Genomic DNA, 25,829 nt, shown 5'->3' on the forward strand with positions numbered 1-25,829 from the left:
GACAGGACTGACTTGCAGCAGGCACTCTGGTTCTCGGGCCCTTACACTATAACCACCTCTTTCTCAACTATCTCTGAGCCTTAGGTGTAGGGATCTCATTGTTGGTATACCAGTTAGGGTTGGGCACCCCATGCTCACTTACTCATTGCATTGACCAGTTGTAGATAGTTGTGGTAGTTACCATCTACTGTAAAAAGAAGCATCTTTGATGAGGGGCGAGAGCTACACTTGTCTGTGGATAAGTATTTAAAATGCAACTAGGTTTAGGAAAATGGTTGTAGTAGGTTCTCCTCTAGGGTTAATGACCTCTAGGGTTATGATGTATTTATTGACTACATTACTGACCTCTCAGTTATCTGCTCTGAAATTATGATGTAATTAATGGCTTCATTCACAGTACCAGGCATGAATTTCCTTCTAGCAAGCAGGCTCTAAGTCTGATAAGACACAGCCAAGGATTTTTGCATCATTCCCAGAAGGTGACTGATGGTTGGATGGTGACAGTGGGCTGTCAGTGAGGAGGCCACTGTGAGTTATTCCTTTCCCTTCTAGATCTGGGGACATTTCTTCTTCTATCATATTCTTGATATTTCCTTATACGTTTTCAGGAGTAGGATGCCTAGTAAAGAGAGTGGTCACTCTTCTCACCTATGGCATCTAGCTAGGACAGTCCATCCCCTTTAATTATAAATTAATTTTTTCTTATATCTGTGAGGAATCATCAGATTATGGCTACTATAACACCCCTCTCATCAATTCTCTGTCTGTAAGGAAGCTCTCTATACAGCGTTACAAAGGAAGTTGAAGTGAGGTCATTGGGGAGGTGTTGAAATGGTGGAAATTCCATGGTTAAAGCAAAAGTGAAAGGGACTACACTAGAGGGAATGACAACATATAAAGGCACAGGGCCACTAAAGGCACACAGCCAGCAACTGCTCCTGCTGTTCACTCCTGAGCCAGTTACCCTCCAGAACGACATGATGCTCAAGGTACTGTAGCATTTGGTGGAGCTTGTCTAAATTGCTTTTCTGGTTTGATTCTTTTTCTTTCTTTCTTGCAATCAGTTGGTCTTTTACTAGCTATCTGCTTTGCTGCAGAAAGGACATCTTAACTTTTCTCATGGCCTCTGAGCCACCTGATGAGCTAGCTACCTGCTGCTTCTCGTCAGTGTTTGACAGATAACGCACGTGGTCCCTCTGCTTACTCCTAACAAGAGACTAAGGCACTGTAAGGTCACTGAAGCTCCACCTCTTAGCTTTGTGTGTGTCTTCTGTGGGATAGGAGCACAACATATCTGCAGTTATCTATTTGCTCTCATGTTCGCTGTGGGACCCCTGGTAGGTTTTTTAAGTTGGATGGCCTCACTTAGTGGTTTGGCAGTTTAGAGAGCTGTGCACAGGGAGCTCACAAGGGCTCCCGACACTTATTATAAAATGACTCCATACTCTGCTTTAATCTATACGTTAGTCATGGGATCTTACTCTAACTCATGATCCTCCTGCCTCTGCCCCCTTCAGCAAATCCTACTGGCGTGCGCCACCACAACCAGCAGGATCTTACTAAAATGATACACAAATGCTGCCATAAAGTCAAGTACGCCAGCAAAACATTTGACTTGGAGATGAAGTATGACACACAGGAATCTGAGCAGAGCTACCGTCCCCCTTATGATCTTTCCCTTCGAGGGCAGGGAGGGCGGCTTGCTCTTTGGCTCACAGAGCATGCTCAGAACTCTCAGGTCAGGGGAGCCCACTGGTCCATCATAAATCACATAAGCAATGCCATCTTCATGCTTTGGGGGTCTGTGCTGCTGTTCCTCACCTGCTGTTCATCCAGTGTTCAACTGGTGCTTGGAAATCAAGCCAGATGGTGATTATTAAGTCAGTTCTTTTCCCTCCTTCCCTCTTCTACTGCATATAAATGTTTATCAAAATATTTACCAGTATGAAAAGCAGTATTCCAGCTGCTTGCCTGCAAAGATCAGCCTCTGCTGGTCAGAGGGGATGCCCTCCTTGTCCTGGATCTTTGCCTTGACATTCTCAATGGTGTCACTGGGCTCGACCTCCAGGGTGATGGTCTTGCCTGTCAGGGTCTTCACAAAGATCTGCATCCCACCTCTGAGGTGAAGGACCAGGTGCAGGGTGGACTCCTTCTGGATGTTGTAGTCTGACAGGGTGCGGCCATCTTCCAGCTGCTTGCCTGCAAAGATCAGCCTCTGCTGGTCAGGGGCGAAGGCTGCACCCTGTCAGACTACAACATCCAGAGGGAGTCCACCCTGCACCTGGTCCTTCGCCTCAGAGGTGGGATGCAGATCTTTGTGAAGACCCTGACAGGCAAGACCATCACCCTGGAGGTCGAGCCCAGTGTTACCACCAAGAAGGTCAAGTAGGAAGATAGCCGTTCCTTTCTCACCACAGTATCTAGAAAGAGTCCTCCTTGTGCTTGTTCTTGGGTTTGATGGGGGAGGTGTCTTAGTTTTCCCTATCTTTTAAGCTCTTAATAAGTTTCATTGCACTTTGAATAAAGTTCTTGCATTCTCAAAACAAAACAAAAGAAAAACAAAAAAACAACAACAAAAAAAAGAAAGAAAAGGAAAGAGAAGAAAAGAAAAGAAAAGAAAAGAAAAGAAAAGAAAAGAAAGGAAAAGAAAAGAAAAGAAAAGAAAAGAAAAGAAAAGAAAAGAAAAGCAGTATTATTGTCTTCCTTGGCTCTATCCAGAAAATCCATTGCAGTATCCTTTTGCTCTCCTGGCCGTCTCCTCTTCTGCTTTCTCCTACTCCAGTACTCTTGGTTTTTCTGTCAAAGCTTTAAAAACTTTAGGAAATGTTCTATTCTTTTGAAAACGACAGTTGCCATCTGACCTATAAATCTGAAGACTCTAAGAATGAGATTACAGCTGAGATAGAATTGTCACATGTTCAAGGCCAGCCTGAACTAGATAGTGAGCCCAGCACAGCAAGGGCCATATAGAAAATCCCTGCCTCAGAAAGAAAAAAGAAAAGAAGAGAAAAAAGGCTGGTGGGTAGCGATGGTGGAAGATTTTATTGTAGGTGCCGGTTCCATTTTGCGTCTCTACTTTGACAGTGACTCCAGAGTGAGAGACCTTAGACCCATCATATTCTCCAATCTGTTAAGTGTTCTTGCTATTATTTGTAAATGAGCAATGTTCCAGTCAGAGGTGAAAAGGAAGTTAAGCAATAATGTGATTATCAGAGGTACAAAGGAAAATTACTAAATAGTTCACTAAAAACCACCACGCTAGGCATTCGAGAGTCCCTCCCAGCTGGCTATTTTTAAATTATATTTTCCTTCAAAGGGACATAGAATCAAAATTATTACCTGTGCATGGAAGAGCTTGATAATTAAAGGAATTGCTAAGTCCTCTGATAATGGCTGGAGATGCTAATCCTCCTGCCCTGAGGGCTTGTATCTGGTTTCATCACTTTCTGCATGCATTGGTCGCAAACCACAATGTCCTTCCTTCCTCCTCCCACCTCGGTCTAGGCTTCCCTTCACTGTTCTCCATCACCTCTGTTGTCATGCGCTCACCAGCCTGCATATTTCCACATCCCAAAGGGTGACAACGCACAATGTACGTGGGAGGGACATTCATTACCGTACCTGACGCAAATCAAGTAAGGGCAGTGCTCAGCCATCCAAACACACCTCCCATCCAGATGTCCCCACGTCGTGGACAGTTGTCCCTCTATCTTGCCTTCTGTCTAGGCTCCTATCAAGTTTTGCTGACATCATCTGCCAAGAAGACCGCGTTATCAGTGTGACTGGGCAAATACTGCGTATTTCCATCTCCTCACACCTATCGTAGTAGGTGCCTAGCATATATCGCTTTGTAGAAAGGAAACTCAATTATATCAGGCAGGTTTCGTCTCATGGAGGAAATCTCTTTACCAGGAAGTCTCAAAATAAGTGAGTGGATACAGAGTGGGCACGATGCTCTAACCTTTTTCTCTTTGAAGTCTGTCACAGAGAGCTTAGCCAGTATGATTCACGGCTTGAAAGTGAACCACCTGACAGAAGGTATCATTCAGAGGAGCAAGAGGATGATCCTGGATTCTCTGGGCGTTGGTTTCCTGGGAACAGACACAGAAGTGTTCCATAAAGTCACCCAATATAGTAAAGTAAGAAGTCCAAAGTTTACTTTCAAGATAAAACAAACACGCATGCGCAGATGTACTCCTGAAGTCTGTACCTCTTTTCAACTCGCTCCACTTAGCTTGACTGCATCTGACGTGTATAGCATTGTCCCATACATTTGTATCAGTCCCCCTTTCTTACACTCTCATTTTTAAAGTCCATTCCTATCCACTATTAAGTCAGGCGTAATGCCATTCTTCGGCAATACCTCACAGCTATTTATTTCTATGACTAAAAGTACATTTCAACCCGAAAATTAGAAGTGAACATTTCCACTTCTGAAATTACCACAGACAGCTTCTTCATGCAACTATCCCCTGGAGAAAAGTCTAAGCGCTCTGAGTAGAAAGTGGGCATATCCACAGGAGACACGGCTGGTACTCTCGATAGCACGTCCCTGGTGTGTGTCATCCCGTCTCCCACCCGCAATATTTACCCCAAGGTCAAATGAGAGCGGGTTCAGACTTGCTTGCATGGAGTTCTAGATCATGACTCGGGGATAAGCAGATCTATGTCCTCTCCCCTTACAAGGTTAATGTTGTTTATTCCTCTGCAAGGAAGAGAGAGGTCCCACTAGCTGGGCTGCCCTCACAAGGGTCCGGTGAGGCCTGACTTGGTGCCTCCAAGATGAAGAGTAACTCTCGGAGTGCCAACTCAGTATATTCTTGCATTAACTGGTTCTTCTGTTCCAGATCTACAGTTCCAACACCTCCAGCACCGTTTGGGGTCGACCAGACTTCAGGCTCCCACCGACATATGCTGCTTTTGTCAACGGCGTTGCTGTAAGAAAGTCTGTCAGTCTTTTCTTTAATTAAATCTTTATAGCTCCAGAGGCAGGAGAGAGATCGCTGAGGTTCAGAAATCTGAGGTGGTCTGTCTTTCCTCCTCGTTTTCCTGCCTCTACAATAAAGTGGTACTTTCCCCACAAATGATACAGTAGAAGAAATGGAGGATATAAAAAACACTCATAAAGTATTATAATTCTGGACCTTGAATGGACATAGCCCCAAAAGAGTGTGATGTGTATATAATTTGATATCCAAACATAATGCCTTCTTGATTCCTTTTGTTGGGACTCCCAGTATCTGTACAGTATCAATCACCAGGTATTTATTCAGAAAGAAAGAATGGCCACATACTGTTTCTATTTTCTCACTGAAAAATTACTTTTCATCTGATAGATAATTTTTATGTTGTTTCCTGTGTATCAGGGAATGCCTACAAGACAGTGTGTGTGTGTGTGTGTGTGTATGAGAGAGAGAGAGAGAGAGAGAGAGAGAGAGAGAGAGAGAGAGAATATATTGGGATTCAAGAGTTATTTTAACTTCTTTGTGGGGACAGCATCTCACTCTGTGGGGACAGCAACTCAGACTAATGGAAGTAAAGCCACAGTATGCATCGCTTTGTAGAAAGGAAACTCAATTATATCAGGCAGGGTTCGTCTCACGGAGGAAAACTCTTCATACACAGGAAAACCCTGATACACAGGAAACAGCTTGAAAATTATCTATCAGATGAAAAGTTCTAATTTTCCTTCAGGCATAAAAAAACACACCAGCCACATCAGATAGACATAAAAATCTATATTTAAACAACTTTCTGATTATTACTGTCTCACATATGAAAAAATTAAAAGGCTTAGATAAAAAAAAGGACCAAACCTTAGACCATAAAATAATCATTTAAAAATACAACTTAATCGTTAATGTAGGCTCCAGAGCTCTTTGCTGTTCTTGCAGCTTTGATAAAACCTTTAAATCACTTCATGACTGATACACAAAAAATATACGGCCCAAAATATAATAAACAATATTAAATTTTTGATATGTCCTGGTTAAAGATAAAGGAAGAAGGAAGGGCAGACTTGTGAGGGAGTGCATAGATCTTCCCACGAGCTCTGGTCTCCAAGGTTGGACTCAGCATCCTCCAGAAAATCACTAGCTACTCTCCAAGGTCCTGCTCTTCTTTGACAGAGAAGCAGGGACAACTGTTGTCCCACCATGAGGTTAAGAAACTCAACCAGTTACTGCTGGGCACGGGGCTTACCCTTAAGTGTGGCTAATATACAAACCAATTTTTCATTTACAAACAATATCAATTTGTATACCTTGGTTTTTTTTTTCTTTCTTACTTTTTAAATTCTAGTTTGTTTGATTTTTGTGTTTGTCAATTTGTTTTCTGGAGGGAGGGAGGGAGGGAGGGAGGGAGGGAGGGAGGGAGGGGGGGAGGGAGGTAGGGAGGGAGAAGAATGAAATTGGATAGGTTGAGAAGTAGGGAGGCTCTGGGAGTGGGTGGGGAGGTGAACTATGATCAAAATATATTCTATGAATTTTTTTAATAAAATTAAAATAAATACTTGAAATATTTGAATAAAAAATTTAAAATAGTCAATGTTTAAGGTATAATTTCAGAGAATGAGGTTCCCCCAAATTCTCAAGATGATTGCTAAATTAAAAGCCAGTCCAAAAGCCAGCACATTTAAGGGTATTTCTGGGGGGGTTTGATTGTATCTATTCATGCAGGTTCACTCCATGGATTTTGATGACACATGGCACCCTGCCACCCATCCTTCTGGGGCTGTCCTACCTGTCCTCACAGCTTTATCGGAAGCCCTGCCTCAGACTCCAAAGTTTTCTGGCCTCGACCTGCTGCTGGCGTTCAACGTTGGTATTGAAGTACAAGGACGATTAATGCACTTCTCTAAGGAAGCCAAGGACATACCAAAGAGGTACAGAGTGCCTGTGCCCATCAAGGAGCGCCACACTGCCCCCTGCCTGTCAGCAGCTGTCTGTGTAGAGCTGTGGGCCACACTGCCCCCTGCCTGTCAGCAGCCGTCTGTGTAGAGCTGTGGGCCACACTGCCCCCTGCCTGTCAGCAGCTGTCTGTGTAGAGCTGTCTGTCTTAGAGACTAGCTCTGAAACTGTTACCTTTACAGCTGAAAGATACACCGTTTTCAGCCGCATAACAAGCCCCATGACTCTATAGAGAGATATGATTTGGAAATGATCTCGAAAACTTCCCTTGAGATTGTAAAACCAATCCAGCTACAAAGACCATGAGGTAACTTGCAGGTCTGTCACTCCAAGGCGACTCCTATCTCTTGCATGCAGGAATACTCTGGGTATCACTGGATTTCCCTCAAGCTGGAGTTACAGGTTGTACGTCTTGGAACCAAATTCGGGTCCTCTACAAGAGCAGTACATTCTCTTAAATGTTGGACCATCCCTCATAATTTTTTAAATTGGATTTTTATCCTCTGAAAGTTTCACCATGTATTCGTTGTGTTGATCACACCCTCTGTCCAATTCTCCCACTTAATTACGTCCCCACTTCATCTTCCTCTCAGCTGAATATCTTATCTTTATTTTTTATTAGTAACCCTGAGTCTAATTGGTGCTACTCATATGCACATGGATGTGTGATCATCCACTGGGGCATGAGCCATCTACCAGCAGACACAGCCTTAGAGGAGAGTGATTTCCCCCTCAGCACTTATTCACCGCAACATGTCTTCAGTAGGGGTGGGGCCTTGTGAGAGGAACTCAGCTACTGTGGGCTGGTGTGTGCATCAGACGTGTCATGCTTACAAGGCAACATTCCATGACTTTCCTCCCATCTGCCATCTCTTATATTCTCCCCCTACCATCTTCTTCGAAGTTCTCTGAGCTTGGACAGTGGGAAGCTGGTGAAGATGGGTAACCCATCAACAGCCGAGCACTCAGAACTACTTGTAATCATCACACTGACCGGTTGCAAGTCTCCACATTAACCGCCGCCTCCTTCAAAGAGAAGCTTCTCTGGTAGCAGCACAAATGTAGAGATATGAACACAAATACTTAGAATGCAGTTCAGTGGTGTGATCATTTAGCAAAACAACTGTAGGAGATTCCAAACCACTGACCTTCCCCAGGGCCTATGATCTCCCCAATTGTGGGTTCTCCCCAATTGTGGGTTCTCCCCAATCCTGGGCTTTGACCAGGCTTACAGCTCCAGATATAAAACCTGTGGAGCAGTTGGTTACTCCCATAATTTTTATGTATTGCACCAAATGGACAAATCTTGCCAACAGGTCACTTAGTGTTGCAGCATGCAATGTCCTGTGCTGGCTAAAACCAATGATGTCTCTTTCCACCAGCAATGCACATAGCACCTTCTGGGACTAGCTATCTGGAGGGGGGGGGAGGGAATGGATTTCCTGGTCACTGTGAGGTTGATATCTCTGTATCCTGCATCCAAAGTGAATGATGTCTTCAGCTACAGGGTCTTGCAATGTGGTTATGATGGGTAACTAAGAGCATTAGCAATAACTTGAATTGTTTTGGGACCCTTCATGGCCTCTCTGACCAATAACTCATAGGGAGGTATCCCTTGCCTGACGCTGAGATCCTCACTTAATCACTCATGTCTACTGGAAGCATTGTCTGCCCATGCTGAGTACTTTTTTTTAAACTCCCTTTATTTATAAGATATTATACATTCTAATTACCTTACAAAGTAATGGATGTTCATAAGGTCTTCCTGTATCCTGAGTTTTGGCTAAGGCAGCCCCAGCCTGCATTTCCCCACTTGACTCTGGGTGTTTCCCCCACTTCTCTCATCCCTTGGGTTCCACTGTCCTCTCTTTGGCTGTTCTCCTTGGGCTGGAAGACTGGCGGTTTCCGTACAGCTTTTCCACATGATCTTCTTTTTGATCACCTCTTCAACGATCGTCTTATTTCCCCCATTCCCCGGGTCTTCCATATCGGAAACTTTCCAACCCCAATGTTTCCTTCTCTACTTTTGTTTTACCTGTATTTTACTACCCTCTCTTCCTTAAGGTAACCATATCCAGTGGCCTATTTCTAGTGTCCTGGCGTCCATATACACTCAAAGTTAAGCTATCTAACCAAGAGATTCAAAGCTAGTATCCACATATGAAAGAAAATATGTGGTGTTTGTCTTCCTGGGTATGGGTGTCCTCGTGCAATATAATTTTCTCCACTTCTACCCATCACCCGCAAATTAACGATCTTTTTCTTCATACCTGAGTAATATCCCATCATCTACATGTACGACATTTTTTTAAAATCCATCTACCCATCCGTTGAATTTCTTGCTTTTGTCTTCCAGGTTCCATCCTCCCTCTGTGGTGGGGACTCTGGGAAGCGCGGCTGCTGCATCCAAGTTTCTGGGTCTCAGCTTGACAAAGTGCCGTGAGGCCTTGGCCATTGCTGTTTCCCACGCCGGGGCACCCATAGCAAACGCTGCCACTCAGACCAAGCCCCTCCATATTGGCAACGCGGCCAAGCATGGAATGGAAGCCACGTTTCTGGCGATGCTGGGCCTCCAAGGAAACAAACAGATCTTGGACCTGGGGTCAGGGTTTGGTGCCTTCTATGCCAACTACTCCCCCAAAGTCCTTCCAAGCCTGGATTCCCACATCTGGCTGCTGGACCAGCAGGATGTGGCCTTTAAGAGCTTCCCGGCACATCTGGCTACCCACTGGGTGGCAGATGCAGCTTCAGCGGTGAGAAAGCACCTTGTGACTACAGAAACAGCCCAGCTTCCTGCTAACCACATTGAGAGAATCGTGCTCAGGATCCCTGATGTCCAATACGTAAACAGACCCTTCCCAGACTCAGAGCATGAAGCCCGGCATTCCTTCCAGTATGTGGCCTGTGCCATGCTGCTTGACGGTAACGTCACTGTCCCATCCTTCTACAACCAGCAGGTCAATAGGCCGCAGGTGAAAGAGTTGCTCAAGAAGGTGGAGCTGGAACATCCTCCTGACAACATGCCAAGCTTCGACACTCTCTACTGTGAAATAAGCATCACTCTGAAGGACGGAACCACTTTCACCGAGCGCTCTGACACCTTCTATGGTCACTGGAGGAAACCTCTGAGTCAGGAGGATCTGCACAAGAAGTTCCGTGCCAATGCCTCAAAGATGCTATGCAGGGACACGGTGGAAAGCCTTATAAAGGTAGTAGAAAAGCTAGAAGACCTAGAAGACTGTGCCATGCTAACCAGACTTCTCAAAGAACCCTCTGTCCAAGAAGAGGCTTCAAAACTATCCAGCATGTTCACATTCCATCAAACAACGTTGCCCAGGCTTACCAATATCTAAACAATGTTGCACTGGATGAGATAATAATGGTTTGCTTTACCGATCCATCTGCCCAGAAATGAGCACAGTAAGATAGAGGGTCCAGAAACAGATGAATGTATCTGGAAGGAGTCTTGTCCGATAAGTTTGGTAGAACCAGTCCTACAACCTTCAAGTTATTATCAAAGAAACAAACAACACAGGATCTGATGAGTATTCACAGGGGCAAAGTCTAAGTCACCTATTGTCTGCTTGTAATCTTTTCTGAGGAATTATTTATTAACTCTGGGGACTTCACAGATGTAGAGGAAGTGGAATTTGCATGCATCTGGCAGCAGATGGACCAAGCCTGGTCTGCCCGCCACTTATCCAGAAAGGGTGGGCACTGCCGACCCCTCCTCTCTGCAATGGCTGGTTTGAGGGAGTGGTGGGTGCCTCTTTTTCTTTCCACACATAGCCCTGAGTATGTAGCCAAGAATCCTTCTGTTTCAGCCTCTCTACTGCAGAGATAAGACAGCTTGAGCTGGGACACGGAAGCAGTGTGGTTAAGACTCACGGTTGGTTTCACTCCTTAGATAGTCTGTTGGCACAAAAAAAATATTTTGAGAAATTTTGACAAGTTGAAGACACAATAAAAATGAAAAGAAGAAAGTTGTAAATGTGTGAGTAATGAAAAATATTAACTACAAAGCATACAGATGTCATACTAGCAACCGTGCTGAATGTCTTCTGAATTCCTGGTGTTTTCCAGAAAACAGGCTCTTAATTCCAGATGTTGACTTGTAAGCATTCACAGGGAAATATTGTGAGTAACCATTTGAGAACTCCAGCAGAGAATGTATCAGCTCTCAGTTCGAAGGAGTAGAAAATATAATTAGAAAAATAATAATCCAATGGAAGAAAAGAAAAAAAGGCAGAATGATAAACAAAACAAAAGCCAAACAATAAATGTTCTAGCTAGGTAAAATCATGATTGTTAGAACATGCTTCTTTTAAAAAAATGCTTAGCCGTTTTATTGATGTTTTATTCATCACATGAAGCATACTGTTCAAGGACATATAGTAAATTTGTGCTCACACTGCCATAACTGAGTTTTGGAATGCTACCATTACCTCTAAAAACTCCTTCACATGTAGTTGACATAAGTCCCTATGCCCACCTCCAACGCTTAGCCCAATGTGAGCTTTTAAAATACAGTTTTGTCTTTTCAGCATGTTTCATACGATCAGAGCCCCACAATGGGTGGGCACATGTACTTGCTTCTGTTACTTAAGTGGTTTGGATCATTTTCCACTTGGGGATCACTTTATTCCCTTCCCTTGATTGCTGTGTATCATTACAAGGTCTACAGTAGCCTGTATGGAAATACAGATAAACACAAGCCTGTTATTTAACTAACATACGAGATAGTGAGAACTTCATATATACCAAGGGAGGTACCAAGTACAGGTAATAAAACAGATCTAACCTCCAGTTCTCAGGAGCCAAGACTCCAGTGTGATTGGACCAGGAGCCACTTGGTTCCTTTTCTGCTTGGGCTCCTCTGCCTGTTTTCTCATCCTGGTGTGATTGTCAGCATCTGAGTATGCTCAGGGTCCGAAGTATGAGAGCTTTCCCTTAATACAATTAAAAGTGGCAATTCCTGGCCTGTGATACAACACGGGACACCATGGAAATGTAGCTTCCTGGTCACGAGCAAGGCTAGTGGGGAGTCAAATAAGGAAGGAAGTCAGCACTCTTGCCGGGGGTGTGACAAGTGTGTAAAGCTCTGTGCACATGTATGGGGTTCTTCCCCACCGATAGGAAGCCACCCACAACTGCATGTGTTGAGAAGCTATTTTGATCATTTAGAAAACGATTTTGTTGATCCTGTCTTCAGCCCTATATGAAGATGAAAGAACAGAGGGTCATGGTGGCTTGTTGGGTAAAGAGCTCATCACATTCCTTGAGGATCAACCTGGTTCAGATCTCCAGCATCCACAGGAGAAGCCAGGCACGCTGTCCTGTACCTGTAACCCCAGCACTGTAAAGGCAGAGACAGAAAGAACCTGTGAGCTCAAAGGCCAATCAGTGTAGCCAAACCAGTGAGCTCTGGGCTCAGTGAAATATCCTGTCTCATATGGTGGAGAGCAACGGAAGTCAGCAACATCAGGCTCTGGCTTCCTTCCACATATGTACACATGCACACATGATAGATGCACAAACCAACACACACGCTCTCTCATACACACACACACACACACATACAGAGGGAGAGAGAGAGAGAGAGAGAGAGACAGACAGACAGAATAAAGAAAGAAAATGGCGCCGATAGTTGACAAAAAGTAAGAATTTGGTATATTTTCCAAACAGTTGAGTGTTTTTACCAGCTACCTGTCCAGTGCCTACTATATTCTGGGCATCAACTCTTTCTAACTGTACAGCACTTGGAAACAATATAAGACATATTACTTCTAAAAATGCCATGACTTTATGTGAACACTTAAGAACACAGATAGCAAAAATTAGTTCAGCCTTTGAGCCCACTCATAGACTCAAAAGTTTACATCCCGGCCTCATGTAAAGTTTCCCTGCTTTTTATTGGAACTTATATCACAAAGCAAGTACCAGTTACCTCTGGATCTCCAGGGGCAAGTCCTGTGGAGCCAGGAGCCCATCTGTCCCAAATGTGGCATGACAGTGTTGCTTTTGGCTTTAAAAGTGACAACTCAAAATAAGACGTGCTCATGCAGAAAATGCACAGACTGAATAGTGATGGTTATCCGGGTCTGATGGACATCATACTTGATGTGCCTATGAAGCCCGAGTGTGCAGTTCATGGGGTCAGAGTGAAGATATTTTTATTTCAACAGAGTCTTCCAATTATTTCCTCTAAGACATCATTTTCTAAGTAAAACAGCCCTCTTCTTTCCTCTCTCACTAAAAACAGTATGCCAAAAGGGCCCGTGCCATGAGCACATATTTCAGTGCCATGTCGTTGGTAGTATCCCTCTGGGGTTTACTTACATCTTTTATCCTGCCCAGGATCCTCAACCTATCAGAAGAGAGTAGTCTAAGTGAGAGAGAACGGTTGCTGGGCATTTGACGGTGTGCTGGTGAGAAGGGTCAAACTCTCAGGTCTCCTCCGATTCTCAACACTGCAGGGTTGGGAACAGAAGCTCCCAGACACTGCACACATTAAAAAACCAGTTGTAACGGAGCTTTCATTTAAATAGCCAGCTAACAAGGTAAATGAAGAGTCAATCCATCAGTGGGAAATAGTTAAAGCAACCACGATTTCATTTACACAAAAAGTTTACTATATGAAACGCTTTTTCTTACAGAGAAAGCCAACGTAGTTTGAAAGAGTGCACCAGTTCTTACCACCTTAAAACACAGTTCATCTCCATTGTCACACCCACCCAAGACCTATCCCTTTACTCTGTCTCTGTAAGAGAAGTTAATGAGTCATGCTGACAGAATAGCAGTTATGTTTACCTGTGGAGAGGAAGGAAGGAATAAAGTACGGCGAAGCTTCTTGCCTGTCAGAAAACTCAACCCCTTGCATCTCTTTTTCTATATCACAGTCCTCACTGCTAAGGCTTCAAAGCCGGAAGTGTAGAGCTACTGGGCTGGAGCTACAGCTCAGGGGCTTTCTGGTGCCCAGGAAGGAGTGAGGGACCTTCCACAGAACTGTGAACAGTGCAGCCCTTGCCAGCCAACAGCCTTCTAGGACACTCACTTTAACTGCACCGGAGAAGACAGGAGGAGCTAGGGTTATTGAAGGCAGCTGATGAGAAGAGTCTAGCCAGATTTTTAGGCAAAAACTGAGGGGATGTGGTGGGATTCCTATACTAGACACACGTTTTGAGTACCATTCTGTGATTCATAAAAATGTACAATGAGAATAATGAGAACCGGAGTGGATTGGAGAAATGGCTCAGCAGTTAAGAGCACTTGCTACTCTTCCAGAGAATCTGGGTTCAATTCCCGGTATCCACATGGTAGCTTACAGCTGTCTGTACCTCCAGTTCTAGAGGATCAGTCTCCCTGGTCTAAATTTCTTAGACACCAGACACACACACGATATTCAGACATACACGCAGGCAAAAAACATCCATACTCCTAATCTGAAAAGAATCAGTATATATGGCAGTATTTTGATTAAAATATAAGATATCATTTCTTTAATGTCATCGAGAGCTGACAAGTGCTTTGAATTAATTGATTCCCTTTTTTATAAAAATCAGTATGCAGGAGGCTTCAGCCCTATGCCAAGAACTACAGGCAACTATGGAACACTGAGAGCAGGAGAAATGGCCTTCCCCAGGAAAGAACACACACAAAAAAATCATTATCAAATACCACATGGTCGTGCCTTGAAAACATACATGCATGTGACATTATATAAAATGAGCAGGTTACATATAGGACTAAATATGTGTATACATACACACATACACATACATATATGATTGCTTTAACAATTAGTGAAAAAAGGAAGCCATAAATTTGAAGGACAGAGGAGAGGAGTTCAGAGGAGGGTTTGAAGGGAGGAAAGGCAAGGAAGAAATGCAATTATATTATCATCTCAAAGCTAAAAGTCAGTAGAGCAGCCAATAATACAGAGAATTGGCTAGAGGACCTTCGATAAAGGTGGCACATAATACAAGACAGGAAACACTACAGATCGTCAAGGCTTCTGTGCAGCTTCAGTGCCGAGTTGACCCTACAGACACAAAGACCTTTTGTAACCTAAGGATAGAAATAATGAGTCTTCATCAACCACACAAAACCCTGAAACCACAAGCTTAGTTACCCATGGTAACAAGATACTAAATAGTCCGAATTTAGTACAAATACCACATGGTCCTGCCCTGAAAACATACATGCATGTAACATTATATAGAACGATCTTATCAAATACCACATGGTCCTGCCGATAATTCTATTATGATAGAATTATATTGTGCGGGGCGCGCGCGTAATGGTCTCGCCGGCAAAAAACATACACACACGCACACACACATACACACCAGAATCCTTCCGTAGAAACACGTTTATTCCCATAAACCAAAATGGTGGTAGAAGAAGACCCTCCCAGCCCTGGGAAAAACCCTTATATACCCTAGAGCGGCGTAATCATCTCTGATTGGCCGTAAACTCGTAGCGCGCCAAACGCCGTGGGATGGGCTTAGCCTTGGCGGGCTTTACATGGCACATGCGCACTTTATTTGTTTACTAGGAAGAATTATGGCTGACAGCGCCACCTAGCAATGGCGGACTTTGCCAGCTCTGCCGCGGCTCCTAACATCTGCCCCTTTTTTTTTTGTTTTTAAAAGCAGAGGGTGGTAAAGGTCCCTGGGAAGGTTACGTAACTCCCATATTTGGGGGTCTCACGGCGGGTCTGAGTCTCTTTAGAGGGCGGTGCTCAAACTCTTACCCGTCACGGGGTCAGCCTCCCCACCCGAGGCTGCCCTGTCTTAGGTGGCCGAGACTTATCCGTCTACTCCGTTATTGACTTACCAGACCTTCTATCCGTGGAACGAACACCTTAGTGGGCAGGGACTGTGTATAGAAATGTTTGAGGCTTTACAGGGTGTCTTTACCAGAAGCCCTTGGGTACAGCGGCTGAGGAATCTGTCTACTGGCTATTTCTTTTTTGTTTTGTTAAACAGGCACTGGTCAATGTCCCGTGTCTAGGCTGACTGACATTTCTCCCCAGCCAGCACCAAAGAATGGTGAGCTCTCTGGCTAGGCTACGAGGGTCGCGCACCCACACCTGGCATTCTCAGAATGTGTGCCCCAGGTTGTGGCCACTCGTAATGCCTGTCACCGGGTAATATCACCATTCGTGGTATACCTCTGGCATATGAGATCAGCTTATTCCCGTCGTTGGGATCAATTGACAGCCGGCCTGGAGACAAAAGGATGGAGTTATCTAACTGACTGCCCTTGGCCTGTCTAGTATGGTACCAGTTATGACTCAAACCCAAGGCCTGATCAAGCAAATTCTATCTTGGTGGAATAAGCGATCAAAGAACCAACAGTTTAAAACCGTCTCTCTTACCCTACCAGGTGTAATGGAAACAAGTCCTCCGGGTGCAAGGGCTAAGGGGAACAGAAAGAGATGCAAACACCCATCCCTGTGCAATGGAGTCATCTCCTAGGGGTGCAAGGGCTGTTAAACAAAAATACTAGGAACCTGTATCCCTTGGATCAGCACAAGGGCTATCATCAGAACCTGGAGGGTCTGCCTGGATGTCACCTTCCAGTATCGCGAGTTGTCTCTCTGGGAGCCAAAACGGATTGTCTTCTTCCTGTGGAAACACACAGACCGCTCCCCTGGCTTTTAATAAAATAGAATCTGGACCTTTTCATTGTCCGGTCAAGATGTCCTTTTATTTGACCATTTCTTTTGGCCTGTCAAACTGAAAGTGAGGTTTTAGCCAATTAATCTCTGTTAACAACTTTTGAGAATCACTTTTCTGGAGCAACAAGTACTCTAAAATCTTAAAGCTCATTATACTAGAGCAAAGGCTTGTAGAAAAACTCCTTTAGAGAGATCAGCCAATAAAATATACAATGAATAATAATATATACTGAGAGATTTAAATGCTTTAACCTTTTGTATTAAAGCAACAACAAATTTTTTAAGGCCATTAATTATTCTTTGAGGCAAGCCTTCTTAATGAATGGCTTCATGGGCTCTCAAAAATCACAAGCAATTTCACTTAATGTAAACCTCTCACCTTTACCAGGAGGTAAAGGAACTGTATAGAACACTCTTTTAAATCTATAATAATTTTTTATATGCATTTACTTGAATGGCAGCTGGAGTAGGCAAGTCAGGCTGTAGTGCCCCATTAGTCTTTTTTTTTTTTTTTAAAGATTTATTTATTTATTATATATGAATACACTGTAGCTGTCTTCAGACACACCAGAAGAGGGCATCAGATCTCATTACAGATGGTTGTGAGCCACCATGTGGTTGCTGGGATTTGAACTCAGGACCTCTGGAAGTGCAGTCAGTGTTCTTAACCACTGAGCCATCTCTCCAGCCCCCCATTAGTCTTATAAATCTTAAATTTGAACTTTCTCTGTGTAGCCCTGGCTGTCTTGGAACTCACTCTGTAGACCAGGCTGGCCTTGAACTCAGAAATCTGCTTGCCTCTGTCTCCCAAGAGCTAGGATTAAAGGCGTGCACCACCACTGCCTGGCCCTAGTGTTTTTTGATTAATTGAATAACCAACTCTTTTTAGCTGAGTGAAGTATCAAATAAAGCCAAGCTGAAGGCAATCTTGTCCTCTAATAATTGTTAATTAGCCCCAGTATCCATCAATCTTTTAAAACCCTTTTTTTCTTCAATTATTAATTTAAGATTAGGTCTCTTGTTACTAATAAGACCTAATACACATCAGAGGAACCAAAGCCATTTTGTCTCTATCACACCCAACAATTTTGGCCTGGCCCAAAAGCTGTTTTGAATTTCTTTTGAGTCTGAGGCTGACACCTCCCTAAGGAACAAGCAAGGCAATAAACAAATTCTAGAGAACACCCTTTTTGAGGCGGGACAGGACAATAGGAATGTCTGAAATCTAAGCTCCTGTCTCAACTACTCTGTTAAAGTCTAATTTAAATGTAAATGTTTTAATCTTGGCCTATATCCTGAGGCCTGGCCCAAGGATTATCCTTCTTGCACCAAGGACAGGTGTGTCAGGTAACCTTGGTCACCTGGCTGTTGTTTAAGTCTCTGTTCCTGGGACAGTCACTTTAAAAACTATCTAAATTTCTACATTTAAAACACTCCCCATCTCTATGGCTCTGTGTAGTTATGGCCAGAACCTGATTGTATGAGGGTGCAATTTCATTGCAAAGACAAGTATCTAAGTCTGTCTTTGCTTGTATGTTCTGAGGGCTGTGTGGGCAGTTTAACCTGATTAACATCACACTGACCTTGTCTTACAAGCACGTTAAGATCTCAGTCTGCGTGTCTTAATTTAAATGTAGACGTTCTTAATCTCTAGCAGGCCAGTACTGTATCACAACTTGTTATGAATATTTTTATTTAACTCTACCTGCTGCCCCCCCCTTTCTATAACATGGGCGAATCAAAAAAAAATTTTAAACTCAAGATTACAACTGCCAACTGTAGCCAATGGAATACTGGCAGTTTAACTAAACTTTTAAATATCTTTTGTAACATTAGCGTGTAACCATTAATTTTGAGAAGCAAAAGCAAAACCAATTTAAACAATCTATCTTCTCTAAAATCAACACCAAGCAGACCACCCCTATGTTACAAAGTTTTGCCGCCAATTCTCTACACATGAATGCATGAAGCAGCTTTTAATCTCATTGAAGAGACATTGGTCTAAAATCTTACTTTCTATATACCTGGTTTCTGAACGACTCCAACACTGAGCTAGTTCCACGCCACCTTTCGTTATCAAAGTTGTACATTTTTAATTACACCCAATAATTTAAGCCAATAGTCTATAACCAAGACATGTAGAACATTTTTATACTTTTAAAACCAATCCGAAACAACAATGAAATGGCTATATATCTTATTTTTAGATCAAACAAAATTTCTTGTCTTTCTAGCTGTAATTTCAAGAGAAAAGCACCTTGTCACAGAGGTTTTTCTAGGACAAAACGACTCTTAGCTTCCTTATAAAACCCAAAATGCTGCTGGTCTCTTTTAAAAGCAGCTTATGTCAACCTCAATTCCTGAAAAGACTTTTTTTAGCTCTCAAAGGTTGGATCAAGCAGTTTTAACGATCTTTCTTTTTGAACACGTAACAAACACAGAACATTTAGACAATGAAACAAAAGGCAAACACACACACGTGGACATTGGCGCGCCAAGGACGTACACAAAAAACTTCTAGGAGCTACAGAGAAATTCAAGACGTCTCCCGAATTCTCTGTTTCTAGATGAACTCTGAAATAGCCTTTTCATTCTTTTTGCTGACACAGCTCAGAGAGAGGGCACCTGTATTTTTTTAAAACTCTTTCTCTCTCTCTCATATTTAAAATGTAACTTTTCATCTCGTTCATTGGAGATGTAGCGGGTAGTTATTTTAACACTTCAATACCCTGCTTTCTAATTCTTTTTAACCCTGCTCTTCCCGCCTGAAGCGGCTTTTAGGCTGCAGGGAATGTTTGTTTAGAATTTTTTTTTTTTGACCTATGTTTTTGTTGTCACCTCCTAAGCAAAATCGGTACTGGGCCAATTCCTCATTCGCCTAGACTGTCTCCCCCAAACCACTCTTCTTGTAAACACAGCCTCTAATTAACCGTCACTAACTCCAACACTCGATCTCGCGGCGGCGGCCGGCTATTCGGCTGGCATCTATCCTCCCCATCTGTCTCTACATCTGAGTCCTCTGAGTCGGAAGAAGTTAGCCCCTCTGACTCAGAGCTATCACGCCGTAAAAAGCCCGGCTCCTTTACCAGATACAGAGGTTTCTTTCTGAGGCTTACTTTCCTTCCGTCTCTCCCGAGAGCGTTCTTTCTCTCATCTCTCATCCCCGTGAATTGGTTATCGGGGAGGCCTGATTTCTTAAATACGTCTTTTTTCCCTTTTCCTTTCTGAATATTTAAGCGCTTCCATTTCTCTGTCTCTGTTCCTGACATGCTGACCTGTAATCCATTTTCCACTCCCCGAGCGGCTACGAGGACCAAAGGGAAGAAAACTAAGGCTGCTAACACCATAGTGAAAGCCTCTAAGGTTCCTGCCAACTGGGGAGGGAAGTGAACTAAATCAAATCGAGACATATCTTTCAGAGAACATTACCCCGTTCTACGGTTCTGGATTCTCGATGACGAGCGGCGGGTCTTCTAAAAACGTGCCGGCGATGGAAAATTCTCCCGGGTTTTTCGGCACCAAATGTGCGGGGCGCGCGCGTAATGGTCTCGCCGGCAAAAAACATACACACACGCACACACACATACACACCAGAATCCTTCCGTAGAAACACGTTTATTCCCATAAACCAAAATGGTGGTAGAAGAAGACCCTCCCAGCCCTGGGAAAAACCCTTATATACCCTAGAGCGGCGTAATCATCTCTGATTGGCCGTAAACTCGTAGCGCGCCAAACGCCGTGGGATGGGCTTAGCCTTGGCGGGCTTTACATGGCACATGCGCACTTTATTTGTTTACTAGGAAGAATTATGGCTGACAGCGCCACCTAGCAATGGCGGACTTTGCCAGCTCTGCCGCGGCTCCTAACATTATATCATAATGTGGAGTAAGCCTTCAAAGGTGGCATCCCACTGTGCCTCCTATCTTCCTTGCCCTTTCGAAACTCTCCTGGAATGTAGATTCACTGCCACGTGCATAGTACAGCAAAGGAGACTGGATAACTCTGTGGCTGCCTCAGCTTGGGCGCCGAAGGCCGGGGGTTCTGTAGAGTCACTGGTGTTCAGGTCACTCATTTGAAGTTCCAGGAAGCTGGAGTCTGGTGCCAGCAGAGGAAGGCAGTGTCTGCAGTGGACCCCTTCCCTCAGGAAAGAGAGGGTAGGCAGGTACACTCCAGTTTTCCTTAGACCTCAGGCTTTCTAGTCTGAGGGTAAGTTCTAGACCTCAATTGATCATCTCTGGAGATGCCCACACAGAGAGATCTCTCCCAGGAGATTCTAAAAGTTGATAAGACCAACAACAAGTTCCAATTCTCACTGTGGGATACATCCAAAGTGTGTTAAAAGTGTAAGAATGAGGCTCTAAAGGAACTTTAACCCCTTTAAACCCTGCTCTTGAGAGGCAGAGACAGACCACAGAGGTGAATCTCTAGGAGTTCAAGGCTAGCTTCATCTACATCGTGAGTTCCAGGCTATCCAGTACTACATAGTCAGATCCTGTATCAAATAAAGAAAATAAGTCAAAAAATTATCTGAAACACTTATAAATCTATCTTTTATTTGAGGAAGTGACACAGTAGATCAAAAAGTGACACTTGCACTGAAAGGGCCCACAAAACGCAAATGTTCCTTGTGATTTCCAAAGCCTGGAGGCTTCAAAGTGTGGCCTTCATGTCACCACCATTATGTACTCAGACAGCATCTGCAGGTGACAGCATGCATCCTCTCCAGCTGATTTTGAAAGCCAAGAGAAACCAGGAGCCTGTCAGCTGGAGCACTGAAGAATCAGTCCCCTCGGGTTCATCAGAAAGCATTATTGTTGGTTTCCATCCAAGAAAGTTTGATGTAACTGGCCTCAGCCATGGGCTAGGCAACACGCTTTAAAAAAAAAAATGGGAGTACACAGTAGCTGTCTTCAGACAAACCACCAGAGGGTTTCAGATCCCACTACAGATGGTTGCGAGCCACCATGTGGTTGCTGGAACTTGAACTCAGGAACTCTGGAAGAACATTCAGTGCTCTTAGCCACTGAGACATCTCTATAACCTATCTTTCTTTTTCTCTCCTCTCCTCTCCTCTCCTCTCCTCTCCTCTCCTCTCCTCTCCTTTTCTTTTCTTTTGTGTCCCAGTTGGTTCTCAGGTGCAGTAAACTCAGAGCACTGCAGACCTGGGGTGGACACAGAAGGATCCAAAAATGGCAAGTAAGCACACAGCACTTTCCGGAAGATGGTTTTAAAGTCAGTGAGCATCAATTGAAATGAATATTTCACAGCATTAGGCTAACTCACCCGGTACAACAACAGCAGCAAGCACGGGGAAGTTAACGTCTGCCAAATCCTGTGCACGTGTCCCACTGGCTCTCCCACACATGGGTCTCCTCTTCTACACGCCCCTCTTTCCAGGGATTAAGGAGGTGTATCTGCTTGACTTTGGGAATAAATGCCTTCACCCTCAAAATGAGAAATTTGCATGTATTAAAATACCCAAGTAAATCAAGCAGAAACGCTAAATGATAATGAACGTCTTACGGCCATACCAGCCGTGTGACGGTATGTAAGTATCACAATCCAGCCACAGGTAGAATGTGGAAATGCCCTCCAGAGCAGTTGAAAATTAGAGCTATATATATTAACTCCAGAAAGAAGGGAGACTAGGCGGTCACAAAAAGGATGGATTTTACATGGAGAGGCTGATAGATAAATAGATAGGTCTGCTTTAAATAATTGTTTATTTTTAAAATCAAGATGTAATGATAGCCAACCCTTCCCATCTACTTCATTTGCTCTCTCTCTAATTCTCAGCCTCTCTTTCTTTAGTCGTTTTACATGCACCGGTTCAGGCTGTATAGTGTTATCTATATGAATACAAATTTCAAGGCTGACTTCTTGGTATTGAATAACCAATCAGTGTCCTTTACCCTGGAGAAAATGATCTTTACCCCGGAGAAAAACCGATCTCTCCCGCTGTTGTCATTAGTAAGTTACCTGTAGCTCTTTGTTTGAGACCCACCCCCTCCCGCAGTCACGTGACTATCAGCATTGCTCTGGTTTTCCTCAGGTCTTGTTGCAGCATCCTTAAGACATTCAGGGTGTAGCTTTCACGGCGTTCCTAGGAATTGTCCCACCGCCTCTGCCATGGGGACCCCTGAGGCTTAGGTGCAGTAGTTGTGTTGTGGAGGCGTCAGATGGACTGGGCTCCACGCAGTCACCTTGATCACTTGTGCTTTTCCTTGATGATCTGCGTCTGTGGCAGGGAAGCTTCTTTGATGAGGGATGAGGACCTCAGATATAAAGATAAGTATTTACAGTAGAATCAGGAGTCGTGCATGTACACAGAGTAATGAAAAAGAGGCTTGCACATGTCTGCGTGAGTATTTGTATTTGTACACTTGTTTGTGGAAACATTAATCCCAAGCGTTTACAAACGCTGCAACGTAAGTGTGCCTGGAAGGCATAGACTTAGAGGTAGAAGCTAGACACTAAACAAACAGCGCACAGCTCTGTTTATGAATTACCCAGTAGAGGTAAAATGCATGGAGACAGAAAGTAGACATGAGAGAAGACAAAGTCATCGTTCAGTGACCGCAATTTCAGTTGGGGGCAATGGAAAACTTTTGGAGCTGAATGGAGGCGATGGTGTGGCAGCATAGATCTTACACCCCTAAAACAGTGACAGCAGTGAGCTTCATGCTGTGTGGAGTTCACCAAAAAGAAATAGAAGGAGGAAGAGAAAGAAAAGGGAAAGGGTGTTGGCAGAGGGGAGACAGAGGGCTGTATGTTGTTGGCTGCTGAGTGTGAAATGCGGCAGGGACTGGTTTCTGGTTGTGCCCTTAATGACCCTGGACCCCTTTCTACCCTTTTTATCCCCAAAGCTCAGTTCTCAAGGGGAGTGGGCAGTGGGCCAAGTGTTGGCTACAGTCAACAAGACAAGTAGAGAAAAATAAAAGATGTGGGTGGGGCTGCAGCAGGTATGCCCTGCTCCTCACCTTCAGAAACCAGCGGCTCTGTCACACTCCAGCCTCCCTAGATGCACCTGCACCGCCCCTGCTACTTGCTGTCTCTTTGTAAGCCAATGAAGCTGGCGGGGTAGAAGCCTGGCTGCAGCATCTCTGCATCTGGGCCCGAGAGTGCCCCCTCGAGGCGGCTGGGGCTGGGGCTGGGGCTGGGGCTGGGGCTGGGGCTGGGGCTGGGGCTGGGGCTGGGGCTGGGGCTGGGGCTGGGGCTGGGGCTGAAGTACAGTGTCCCCCGCAAACTCTCTGGGGATGCCTCCAGCTTTACTCACCTAATGCCAAGTGAAACTCAGACTCTACGGAGCCTGTCATTTCCTCTTCTGTTGGTAGAGGGAGCCAGAGAAGCATAAACTAGTTTTTAAGATGTGGGTCAGGGAGGATAATCTTTGAAAGAAATGGCAAAGGATAGAAATGGACTCCCTTCTCTGGAGGACTAGTAGATAGTAACTTCCACGAAACTTATTCCAAAAAAGAATGCCAATATTGGTACACAAGCATTTTTCAGTTTTTGTTTTTAATTGTACACAATACAATTTTGAGTTGCTCAAGTTCCAAAGCTGGAACTTGAAGTATTTTTAATTAAGGATACTGAGTCAGGGGGCTGGAAGGAGTGTCTCTGCTTCATCTTTACCAAAACTGGGAGGCAAAGAATGCCTTAGGAGTCTTATAACAGTCCCACGTCTTGAAAAAGTAGTATTGGCTAATATGCATTGCACTCCGTATTTGTAACTTGAGTCTCACAATAAAAACAATTCCAGAGACATAAGTCTCGTTTTTTCTTTATATGACCGCAGGAAATAGTAACAACTGGATTTAATTTGTTTTTTGTTTGTTTCATTTTGTTTTGTTTGGCTAGAACAAACTATATCTCTTCTGTACATAAGATATATGAAAGAAATTTGTCCTTTCATTATTAATAAAATCTGCAGTCTCCAGGAATGATGCCTCTTATCAGACCATTAAATTATTAGTTCCATGTCTTCCAGCAGGAATTCACTGTGGCCTTATGTTTCCAATGTTTAGTAACAACCTGAACCTACACCCAAGCAGAAGTCTAACTTGAGCTCCTCAAAACCATGGGTGGAAGGAGGTTGCACACCTGGAAGGATGCCCACTTGGAAGGTTGCCCACCTGGAAGACTACAGACCTGAAAGGCTGCACGCCTGGTGGGATGCACACCTGGTGGGGTGCACACCTGGAAGACTGCACATCTGGAAGGCTGCCCACCTAGAAGGATGCACACCTGGGAGGCTGCACACCTGGAAGGCTGCATACCTGGTGGGATGTATACCTGATGGGATGCACACCTGGAAGGCTGCACACCTGGAAGGCAGTACACCTGGAAGGCTGCCCATCTGGAAGGCTGCCCATCTGGAAGGAAGCATACCTTGTGGGATGCATACTTGGTGGGATGCACACTTGGAAGGCAGCACACCTGGTGGGATGCATACCTGGTGGGATGTACACCTGGAAGGCAGTACACCTGGAAGGCTGCACACCTGGAAGGCTGCCCACCTGGAAGACTGCCCACCTGGAAGGCTGCACACCTGGTGGGATGCATACCTGGTGGGATGCACACCTGGAAGGCAGCACACCTGGAAGGCTGCACACCTGGAAGGTTGCCCACTTGGTGGGATGCATACCTTGTGGGATGCATACCTGGTGGGATGCGTACCTGGTGGGATGTACACCTGTAAGGCTGCACACCTGGAAGGCTGCCTCTAGCCTTTGATCTGGCAAGAGATTCACATGGCTGAATGTTAGCAGTGTCAGAAGCCCAGATTAGAAGTTCATATGACATCTGTTGCAAGTAGAGGAAAAAGCAGCTGTTCATGGAAACACACTTGCGTCAATGGATATCGCTAGGAAAAGGAGAATGAAGAATAGTGAGCGTGGAAAAAAACATACTCTGGCCTGGTCCTGAGTGCTGGGGGTCAGATCTGTCTCCATCATTGCCTGATGTGACTCTGAAAACCTGCTCAGTGTCTCTGAGTCAACACCACTTAAGTACAAATTCAGAAAGTAACACCTTCAACATAGCTTTGATGTAGGGTATGTTTAGCAAATGCCATCTCTGTCAAAACCTTGACACTAACATATTTTTGCTGTGTTCAGCAAACTTTGTGAGAATATATATCCACACATTTGTCTTAAAAATCTATTTGGCTTTTATTGGTGATTCATAAACTGGCCAGCAGCCCATCCAAAATAGATTAGATTTGTTGTTGTGGC

At 44.3% G+C, this 25,829-nt stretch overlaps 1 protein-coding gene across 2 annotated transcripts; it reads left to right on the top strand.

The window, feature by feature from the left end:
• Positions 1–890: 890 nt before the first annotated feature.
• Positions 891–10,891, top strand: Acod1 (aconitate decarboxylase 1). 2 transcript variants are annotated; one of them, XM_028771735.1, is made up of 5 exons: positions 891–989; positions 3,978–4,139; positions 4,848–4,937; positions 6,678–6,883; positions 9,265–10,891. In XM_028771735.1, exons 1-5 carry the CDS (start codon positions 978–980, stop codon positions 10,259–10,261), a joined length of 1,467 nt encoding a protein of 488 aa, XP_028627568.1. In that variant the 5' UTR covers positions 891–977; the 3' UTR covers positions 10,262–10,891. The 2 variants fall into 2 exon arrangements, with proteins under 2 accessions (XP_028627568.1, XP_028627559.1); XM_028771726.1 differs by lacking the exon at positions 891–989 and having other exon boundaries at positions 2,598–4,139.
• The last annotated feature ends 14,938 nt before the right edge of the window (positions 10,892–25,829 follow it).

The sequence above is a fragment of the Grammomys surdaster genome, unplaced genomic scaffold, assembly GCF_004785775.1.
Source record: "Grammomys surdaster isolate TR1022 unplaced genomic scaffold, NIH_TR_1.0 65, whole genome shotgun sequence".
Lineage (NCBI taxonomy): Eukaryota > Metazoa > Chordata > Mammalia > Rodentia > Muridae > Grammomys > Grammomys surdaster.